The 10,878-nt window shown below is 36.6% G+C and overlaps 1 protein-coding gene across 1 annotated transcript in view; it reads left to right on the forward strand.

Moving 5' to 3' along the window:
• Positions 1-10,878, forward strand: part of RAP1GDS1 (Rap1 GTPase-GDP dissociation stimulator 1) — a gene marked incomplete in the record, with an annotated part of 62,980 nt that overhangs the window by 25,105 nt on the left and 26,997 nt on the right. Inside the window, 3 exon segments of the mRNA XM_072405591.1 lie at positions 2,250-2,357; positions 5,969-6,091; positions 8,163-8,288. Of these exon segments, the coding sequence (XP_072261692.1) occupies positions 2,250-2,357; positions 5,969-6,091; positions 8,163-8,288 (357 nt within the window).

Here is a 10,878-nt window from a genome sequence, read left to right on the forward strand (position 1 = left end):
AGTTAACCACATTTAACAGTCACCTAAAGGTTAACATAGAAACACTTGGGTTTGTTCATTCTCCTATTTTTGTAAGGCGTTTGCTTGTGGTAGCATTGCTGCACAGTCCCCAAAAACACAGCAACCAAGAGCAGTTATCTGCAACGGTTTACAAGAATGATGGAATTCCATGTAGGGAATATAAAGAGGAGGAAAAACCATTTCCAACTTTAAATGCAGTTTTAATGGCTTTTTTTTGTTTGTTTTTTTTTTTTGTTTAGAGAAATGATTTGGAATATAGATGACGTGGTTGGCATATCTATTTTGTAACTAAATAATTTAAGTGGTAATTAGCCCTGTTCAACTTCACAAATGTTAAGATTGTCATATTTTGCGCAGGAGGATCCCTGCGCATGTCAGAAAATACGTTTTTTGTTCTTTCTGTCTTGCGGTCTTTGTGGTTTGTTTGCACTGCAGTTAGTTTATTGTTTAAAATCTAATTCTGGTGCACATCCACTAGCAGACTAGTGTAATAAAACATTTAAACCTTTTTTAATTTTTTTTTTACTGTTCCTAAGTGTAATAATGGTTTGGTAAATGTATATAAACAGAAATGTTGACTACATTTCAGTGCTTGTGCTGTAAAATTTTGCAGATGTATTGGTCCGCAGTACCTGTAAATGCAGAGATCACAGAGGATTGGATGCTTTTATTCTGGCATTAGGTTTCCTACACAACTCTTGGATAATAAGCACAGTTGCATGCCACACATAAGAGATGTTTACTCTGCTGAATAAGCCTGTGTCTCTTCTCTAAATGCCTTTCATCAGGTTTCCTCCTTTGTATCTATATTCTTTCATAGAATATGGCTGTGGTTAAAAGAAAGGATATGAAGTATTTGTTTTGTCCACAATACAAAACAAGTAGATGTGTTTTGGACTTCCATTCGAGTCAGATTGATGGACTGTAATAAAAACATTTCATATTTATTTTTTCACGGTATAAGATTAAAAGTAGATTGATGTGCAGATTAAATTGGACTGTTCTGTTCAGATACCAATTATTATTAATCTGTGTGAAATTATGATTACATTGTTGCAGAATAAATTGCATCTGTTTTCTGATGATTTTAAGTTGGGCTGTTAACTACAAGGTTATAAGTGACTCACATCTGCAACGTGGCTGATTTAAAATGCAGAGTGGTCACAGCTCCTAAATACAGCAAATAAACAAGCTGGCACCCGCATAAAAAATACTGTAGGTCCTATGTGAATTTGAACAATAAGGGAGACCTGGGGGATAGAATTAGATAAGTTTTTAGGGGTTACTTTATCTGGCAGCTGTATATATGGTGAGAAAAAATTTGAGTATTTAGAACCTCCATATGCCAACCACTTGAATGGGGAAAGCACTGCCATCTTCCTTTAGACAGACATGAAAAATAACTCAACAATAGCTCTCCCTAGGGACAAGTATAAGGTAGCTACGTAGCCCCATATGGTGTGATGGACTTTGATGCATGTGGCTCCCAGATTGCTGACCCACGTATGTCACTATTTAGCTACTTTTCTACTGTAGATAACAAGTAGTCCCCGGGTTACATATGAGATGGGGACTGTAGGTTTGTTCTTTAGGTTGAACTTGTATGTATGTCAGAATGAGTACATTATTTTAATGAATGCAATTAGGACAGATGTTTCAACATATTATTAGGCAGCGTTGTCAGTTACTGTAAATAATCCTCAGTGAGTTAATCACAAAGCAAAAAACTTTTTATTGAGCCTAGACATTCATTAACTTTTGGAGCATGTTGTGCTTTGATATGCAAAAGAAACTGCAGAATTTGTCTTGGTCATTAAAGCGTTACAAGAGGCTGCAGAAAGAGCTCTGCACAGCAACCTCAGCTGTGTTTAGCAAAATATTTCTTCTGCAAGTCATGCAAACCGCCCCCCTCCAACCAAGCTTCAGTCCTGCACAGGGGCTAGGAGTTGTCCATATGTCAGATGTTCTTAACCCAGGGACGACCGGTTTAATTGCATTAAACATTTTTGCCATTTTATGATGCTGCAGTAATAAGTTATGATGTGACCTTACTGTGGCTTAATGATCAACTCCTGGGACTTTTATCGCCAACTATGAAATGGCCACACAAATCAGAGCAAGGTTTACTTTAACGGAGATAATGTACAATTATGCAATATGTGCAGTTTTGGTGATCTTTTCTTTTTTTTTTTTTTTTTTAGTTTTTTTATTTTGTGCTTATTTTACAGATAATTTAAGTGACACCTTGGAAAAGTTGAAGTTAACTGGATCTGACTGCACATCTGACAAGCTAGATGGATGTTTGGATTGTCTGCTTCAGGCACTTGGTCAAAACAGTAAGTTTCAGAATCCTCGTTCTTCTAATTACATGGCAGCAATGGTGTTAAAATTGATTTTTCTTGACTTGAAACCATACTATCCAGAAGTTGAGCATGAGCAGTTTTCAGAAATAACATAAATTATTCAATAAAAACCTTCAGGTAAAATATACATTATGAAATATGATTAAAGCCCAAACATTCTGCTGACCATTATAAGGAGTTAATACAGTGCTGAACAGAATTAATGGAAAATTGAGGGTGCAATTGCACCCGTAATGTCAAATTGGCAGTCTCTGTCTTCTATTGTAGGTCAATGACTTGGAAAGAAGTAAAGCTTGACAACTAGGCAAAAAATGTTTCTAGGTGTGCAATGACAGTCTTTGTTTCTCTACAGATTTCTTTTTTTATTATATTAGATGCTTTTTATATAGGGCCAACATATTATGTAGGGCTGTAAAAAAACCATAGTCATGTCCCTTAAGGAACATAGCTGTCCATTAAAGGAGCCCAGAATCTAATGTCCCTACCATAGTCATATGTATTTATTACAGTCTAAGATCAGTTTAGGGAAGCCAAAAAACCTAACTGTGTTTTTTTGGAATGTGAGAGAAAATCGAAGGAAACCCATAGAAACACTGGGAGAACATGCAAACTTCATGCAGATGGTGCCCTGGCCCAGATTTGAACCTGGGACTTTAGCGCTGCAGAGGCCAAAGTGCTAACCTCTGAGCCACCATGCCGGCCCCAGTCAATCTTTACATCATAAGTGTAAATGCTCCACAAATTTAAGACTATCAGTCCCTCACATACCATATGTACTTGAGTGTTTTGAAAAATAATCTTGGTTTATACTTGAGTCACACTAGTGGCGTGTCCTATAACTGTATTGTTTCTAGTTTTGACATGTTGGAGCAGTTAAGGACAAGCAGTTTGTAATGCTTACATGAAGATTCAGAATCCGCTACTGGTGGCCAACAATAATGCACAACAGATCTTTTACAAGCAAATGACCCATCATAACCAAGTACAATTTTTTTTAAAACCCGTGTTTAAAAAAACAAAACAAAAAAACAAACTGGCTGAGCTAATGTGATTTATTGTTTTTCCTTTTAAAAAACATTTTTAGATCATACCATAAATGTATTTGTTCAGGTAAATGTTATTGGCATTTATATTGCTTACTATTAAATGTAAGCCATGAAGGCTACATTTTATGCCCTAGGTTTGTATTTTTTGCAGGTAAAATAAGGTTACTTTGTTTAGTTGGATTGTGGGTATTACTGTATGCAGGTGAATATAAACCAATATAAATACTATTTAGGTACTCAACCAGATGTAGTGCATTGGTAAAGAGAATACTCTAAAAGGGATGCTTGGCACAAGCCTCTGAAGCAACACAGGCCCTATATATGTTCATTTTAAGATTATTTAGAATGCATACAATCTGCCCTGGCAATATTTTCTGTGCTGACTTTATCTCATAAATAACCAGCTAACTTTCATAGAGACATCATTTGCTGGTCAAGCCACAAAAAGAAGTAAATGACAAAAAAGGAAGTTATCCCTACTCTGTGTGGTGAAAGTGACTGCATGAACTGAGGTGGTTAAGCTAACTGGATTTTCCATGTTCCTGCTCTTCTATCAGTAGATTAATGAATGTATTAATTAGCACTTGTTTAGATTGTGTATGGTTTTAATTTAACCTTACATGTGTCCTTAGTTGACCCTGGCAACATTAATTTACATATTGAGCTAAATTTGTAAGCAGCTTAGTTTGTCCTTTTTATGCACAGATGGTTTCACTCAAGTTTAGACAAGAGATATTGAAACTGGGTTTAAAACCTGCTCATCACGGCTGCATACCTAAATAGAACACAGTACGAGTGTTCTTACTCTGTACACAGTTATGTAAACCATATCTTTTTGTTATTTTTACAAATAAAAGGCCACTTACGGAAATGCCATGCTCTTTCAACTTACCAGCTGAAAATGTTTGTATAATTTTTATTATGTACAATTTTTATTTTTTTATTTTTGCACTGTACAATTGGATTTATTCTTTGTCCCAAATGTACTTATACTTCAAATCTCTATAGTCATATACTATAAATCTCCACAAACAAATAGGAGACAATCCCTAGCAACGGCAACACAAAACACAGAAATTACTCCCAGAGGGGAAAGTTGTTGGCACAGAGGAAGCTTGCTTACTACTGTATTGTGACTCTATAATTGCACTGCATTTAAGTAAGATTTGCTTTTTTACTTGGGTTTTAAATAAGTAGTATTTACAAGACTAGGGGGCTCTGATATTTATACAGAGCCCCCGCCCAGCGTTCTAATTTTGTCAGTTTTTTGATGCAAAGAGTGATCTTTTTTTTTTTGTTGCATAGAAATAATTATAAAAAAAATAATGAAATAATAGACCACAATAATGTTTATCAACAATGTCCTTGGTCTTTGAGCAGAAAACTATGCACATCCTTGTAGGTGCTGGCTTTTTTTGGGTTGGTGGGAAGAATTTATTGAAGTGACAACCAGTCAGGCGTTCTGGGTTGACAACGGTGGAAGCACGACGTCCAGGTCAATACGCTGATGATGTTTGGTGGTTCTTGATTATGGATTCGGAAACTTGCAAAATTTAAGTCTTAATGATTCACAGGCCTCTATTTTTTTTTTTTTTTTTGGACAGAACGTAGGCATTCCATAGGCACTGCTCAACAAGATGCCTGAAAATCTTCTTGTAGTACTTCCTTTGCGTTTCCTTATCGCTGGGTAGCATGTCATGGCTTGGTCAGCTCTGTCGACACCTCCCATGGTGTTGTTGTAGTCAATCACCACCTGTGGTCTCATCACTTCTTTCCCACGTTTTGTGTACCAGAACGGTGGAGGCATCATGGACCATACTCTTCAGGCACACATCTTTCTTGTCACTCAATCTCAGGGCCACCATCTTGCCTTGGTTAATATAGTTTGGCATTTGCACTATTTTTTTTTTTTTTTTTTAAAGCGTACCTAAATCCAGAATTTTCACTTTACATAAAAGGGTAGAGAACCCTTTTTTTAAGGTAAAAATTCTGTTTTGTTTTTTGTTTAAAAAAGGTGCAGTACCGCCGCCTAGGTGGTTGGGAATGAATAGGAGTGCAAAGCCTCCGGGGATACCTAGGTCAGGCATCCCAGGAGGCTCTTGGGCACTCCTTCTGCGTATGCCCGAGCATGCGCAGAAGGAGCCTTTTTGCTCCAAGAGAAAAATTTGAAAATCTCATGCATCTGCTTGGAGATTGGAAATTTTTTTTTTTCATCCTATGTCACCCGATCATGCGGACGAAGCACCCAGAAGAGAAGACGAAGATGGCGGCTCTGGGAAGGATCAGATTTGCTTTTTTTTTTTTTTCCCTTCATACGCAGTACACACAGACTGTTTTCATTCTGAGTAGGTTTTGGTTTGGGTAGGGTTGCTTTTTGTAGACATTAACATTGATCAAAGATCCTTAATGATGGGAAGAATAAGTTCCAATTTTTATAATTAAAGTGTGTTTTTCGTCAAGTTAAATATTGGTGGGGAGAACCTATGGCAATATAAATTTATTGTCTGTAATATGCCGTATTATTGTTTTTTCTTTCAGATTTAGAGAGTAGCGGAAAAATCCAACAGAGCGGAATCCTTCAAGTCTTTGCAAGACTTTTGAGTTCACAATTGTCCTGCACAGCAAAAATAGCTCACATCATAGCAGAAATAGCAAAAAATGGTGAGGTTTTCCAAGAGTGCTTTATCTGCTGGAACATCTTCAGTTATTAACCTCATTTGTCAGTATGTTTTATTTCATTTTCATTTCAATTTTTTCCTTTTCTATTCCAGCAATTCCATTTTAATTTACCTTCCTAGATATTTTTTTTACATCTTGTATTGATCACATACAACAGTCTTTATAGTGGTACTCAAGACAAATATAGAATGCCACCCTTCAGCTCCACTATATTATCAGAAATTGAGGGTAGTGTGTGGGTTTTTTTTTTGTTTTGTTTTTTTATACACATGTTCCTATAAAATTCTTTGTATCCCTTGTTTACTTTTTTTTTAATCACTTCTTTTACAATGATTTTTAATGGCAGATTTGCTTTCTTAAAAGTATTTTTTTTAATGAAATGTAACATCTACACATCTACAACTATGTATGTTGACCACCCACTGTCTTTCCCCCTAAAAAAAAAAAGGAAATGTTATTGCAAATTGTAAGCTTTCTACAGGATTATTTCAGAACCAGAGCAGGTAACAATGTCCTTTTTCAAATATATTGTTTGATGGAAAGGGTAGCTGCAGCACTCTTTTGATCTCCAGGACCTTTGAAAACTGCTCATCAGACTTTGAAGCTTCTTTTGCAGGGGTTGCCTGGAAATGGCTATAAATCTGTTTTCTTTAATAAGGGAGGCTTTTTATATCTCTTCCAAAAATCTTAAATTTTTTTTTTATTAATAGTGTATTCTGTGAGATGCAGAAAATGGATCTCAGTGCTGGGGGGGGGGGGGGAGGAGAATGTTAGTAAACCCTAAATCTCATATTTGCCAGTACAAATCTACCCAGCCTGGTCACAGGGGACACTTTGTATCCTTTCTAGTGCCCTATGTACAGCATACACCTGGATTACAGGGGCTCCCCAGACAAGAAATTTAGAAAATAACACCGCTGAGTTATTTCAGAGGTTCAGTCAATTTTTTTTTTTTTTTATATCATCCCCCACAATTTTCCATTAGTAGGTCAACAATAATATTAACTGATCATTATCGCTGCATCTTCATGGTGTTTTTTATTGAAATGTTGATAATGCTATATATAGATAATGTGAAAATAAAACAAAGAAGCAAGACATTCTTTTTTAAGCTGGTTAACCAAATAATTCTTCCCAAAAAAAAAACAAAAAAAAAAAAAAACGACAAACTAGAGATAAGAGGCAGATGGCTGTAAGTGCAAGTACAAAAAACAAAGCATAGAAACTTGCAAGGGGAATGCAGACTTTATAAAACTGTAATTGGTTTACAGTTCTTGTGCTTCGATTTTGTGTACCTCCTTCCACAGACTCCACAAAACCTTTTAGGTGCCCCGTGATATTTGACCAGTTGTCATGCCCATGTGCCTAATATTGGTAAATTGGATCTGCATGGGCACTCTGACTATGGATACGCATTCTCACGGTGTCATGCACTGTGTTTAACACCATACATGCACACCCAGCTCTTAGTCGGCTAGATATGAAAATGAAAAATACTTGTATGTACAAAATATTTCATATTTTCATGACCATAAGATGCTTACCTTGAGGGGCAGGACTTTTTAATAATGTCAGCCAGGTAAGTTTGAGTGTCATAGGAGAATATTAAAAGAACTTTTTAATTATAGGATTAAGGAAGCTAGAAGGTATGAAGATGACTTTATGATTAGAAATATACCTTGATCAGATGTAGAGAGATGGATTTGGGTGGCATGGGGAAGATACTGGAGGGCAAGCAAATTAGTAAGCTGACCAAGACCATAGCTACAGATAGAGAAGAGAGGGGGTCTTAAGACTGCACCACTGTGGTACTCAACAGAAATGCAGCATAGGGAGGAGGTGGTGTTGGAATGTATAATGCGGGCAGTCCTACCAGTAATGCTTTAAGCAATCAAAGTGAGAAACCCTAGAGATGCCCAAAAAAAATGGAAGATCTGGAAAAGCTTAATATTGTTTGTGTTTGTTTTTTTTACGTAGACATTTTTACAAAGTTTATTTATTTTTAAACAAACGTGCCAAACTAAATGGTATTGAATTTGTTACCATATTTCAGAACAATTGCGTATTCCATGTGTGGACTCTGGCCTGATTCCGCCACTGGTACAGCTTCTGAACTGTAAAGACCAGGAGGTGTTGCTGCAAACAGGACGTGCCCTTGGGAATATTTGTTATGATAGCCGTAAGTATTAAATGTTCTTGTCACTTTGTGTACGGTGAGCCTGTTGAAAGATTCCTATGGATTGATGCCTTTGTGCGTATTGAGGGACTGTTTTGCAAAAAAAAAAAAAAAAAAATAAAGCTGATCGCCAGTTTGTGCTACTCTGAATGCCCTAGTGTTCCAGTATTCTACCGTGCAAAGTTGTATTCCTCAAATGTTAGGACTCCTACACTTGGTACCCTCTATAATACCCAACAATCCTTGGGAAAACTTATATATTTAATGCAGAAAAGCTTCTCTTGGCAGAGCTTTTGTCAGGAAGCACAATACTAGTATTGGTTGTTAGTGTTCATTCAAAGCTATATATTAAAATCTTCATCTGATTTAATTCGGCATGCAACTTTTTTATGGTTGTTTATAAGCCATGTGTGGAATCACACCCATATATGATTTAATAATTAAATGATGTGATCAGATCAGAAACAAGGAGAAATATTTGTGGTGTCTGGGCAAGCTAAATATAAAGGTAAGCCTTTGATTTTCTCTTAATTTTGAAATGGTAAAATTTCCAAAATGATTAATATCTTTTAATGTCCACTGCATGAAATCTAATTTTCAATTTTCATAACTTTTTTGCTTTTTCTCAGTGTCCTTGTTTTATACAGCTGAATCTCTGCTGATGAATATCAGTTGGCATGCATGGACCTGGCTCAGCCATTTCTAATATCTCTTTTCTTTAGCCCACTCGGACAAGTCTGATAAATGTAGTCGGTTATTCATCCGTCTCTTAGCTATAAAGCTGAACCCAACACCTTTGTGTTTGTCCAGAATACCAGTTTACCCAAATCTTTCTGTAATACTGAGCTAAGAAGCAGATGTACATCTCCTGCTACATTGCATAATCATGTATCTAATTTTTCTCTTTTCTGTCTGCCTGTAAACTACAATTCTCCAGTGCTCTATTCTGCTGTATATTTAGTGATGACTGCTAAATAACCTACCCTAAGGGTCCTCAATTTACACGCCTTACACAAATACTGTCTATCAATATCTAGTTTTCCACCGTGTATAGTCATTTATATTTTCAGAAAGTTGGTTTCATTATTTAGATGCAAGTTGGCAATTTAATTGTGTTTGCAACAATCGTCATAAAGCAATATTGTGGAATTATTGGAGAACTGTTAATGCTTTGCAAGTCATCTCATCTTGGTATTAGACTGGCAGTCCCATCAGTTTTATGTGTCCATTGGGTAGTAAATTAAGAAAAGGTGTTTATTTAAGTCAGGGGTCCCTAAATGACAGCCCGCCAGTCTAGTTGATCAGGTCAAGCTGTTGTCCGTGCTGCCCGGTCCCTGTTGGAGGTGACAGGCTGGTAATGTAAACATACTGGCACTTACAGACCAGTATTTTTACATCAAATTCCCTGCCAGTCTATCAGAAGGCCCCTAACAACCATGAAAATGGCTGGTGTCCACAAAATGGCTTTCTGATTAGCATTTTTAGTAAGAATACTGGCTAGCCTAAAGAGAATGGCCATAAAGGTCAGGATGGCTTGCTGACTGTGGAGGCCATTTTCTTGTACACCAGCTGGGTATAGTGAACCATTTCCGTAACCCATAACCAAATAGTTTGGGGACCCCTTCATCATAATTTCATACTTTACACAGGACCTTCATTTTCATCCAAGTCAGGATAAATTCATTTCCCTCTTAGCACTAAGCAAAGTCCTCTGACATTTTGTTATCAATTAGTTTAACTTCAGTGGGCATATTGGTAGTTAGGTGGCAGTGGGAAGACCTTTTTTTTTTTTTTTTTTTTCCCCCCCTTAGAATTTTAAGCACCTTTTCTAGGGACACAGAAAGCTATATGAGGACTATCACATTGAGTATATGGTTCTGGCTTCTTGCTGCTGCTGAATATTATCTTAAACCTGTCTTTGTTTCTGGAATCCTAATCCTGTGCTGTTTGTGTTCTATTTAGGCTTATTGATCTAAATGGCAAAATTTGTCCCTTTTGATGAAAATTGGGACAGCTTCTAGAAACCTGTGGAAAGGGGGGCGGTGGTGGTGAATACTTTAGTGAGAAATCTGACAAGTCATGGAATACTCTTGGTCTTATTTCATTCTCTGTATGTCCAGTATTTTTACTTCAACGTTCTAGGCATTGCTGCCCATTTGCAGGCATTGTGCCTGATTTATTTAAGTTCTCCAAGACTAGAGAAGATAATTGTGGTCCAGCAAACCTTGATCTGTGCAGGCTGAAAACATTTGTTAACAAATGATTAACAGAAATCCATTCCAGGTTGCACCCTGATAGTCTATATTCTCCAGTCTTGGAGAGCTTTTATTAGATCAGGCCCATTATCTTTCTTTAAATAATGCCTGCTTTGTCCTAGGTAGCCAAAATTCCCCATATGCATATGCTATCCTGAAGTATTTTAGTCTCACCTAATTACAAAATAAACACCTTGGCATCTAATTTAAACTTTTACATTCTTATTAAGCAATATTACATTTCAGTTGGGGTAAATTTTTATATGGCCGCCATGTTCTCCTGATTTATGAAAACTTTTCATAGCATGATGGTTTCTCTTTAAACATTTCATCCTTAA

This window comes from Pyxicephalus adspersus, chromosome 3 (genome assembly GCF_032062135.1).
Source record: "Pyxicephalus adspersus chromosome 3, UCB_Pads_2.0, whole genome shotgun sequence".
Classification (NCBI taxonomy): Eukaryota; Metazoa; Chordata; class Amphibia; order Anura; family Pyxicephalidae; genus Pyxicephalus; species Pyxicephalus adspersus.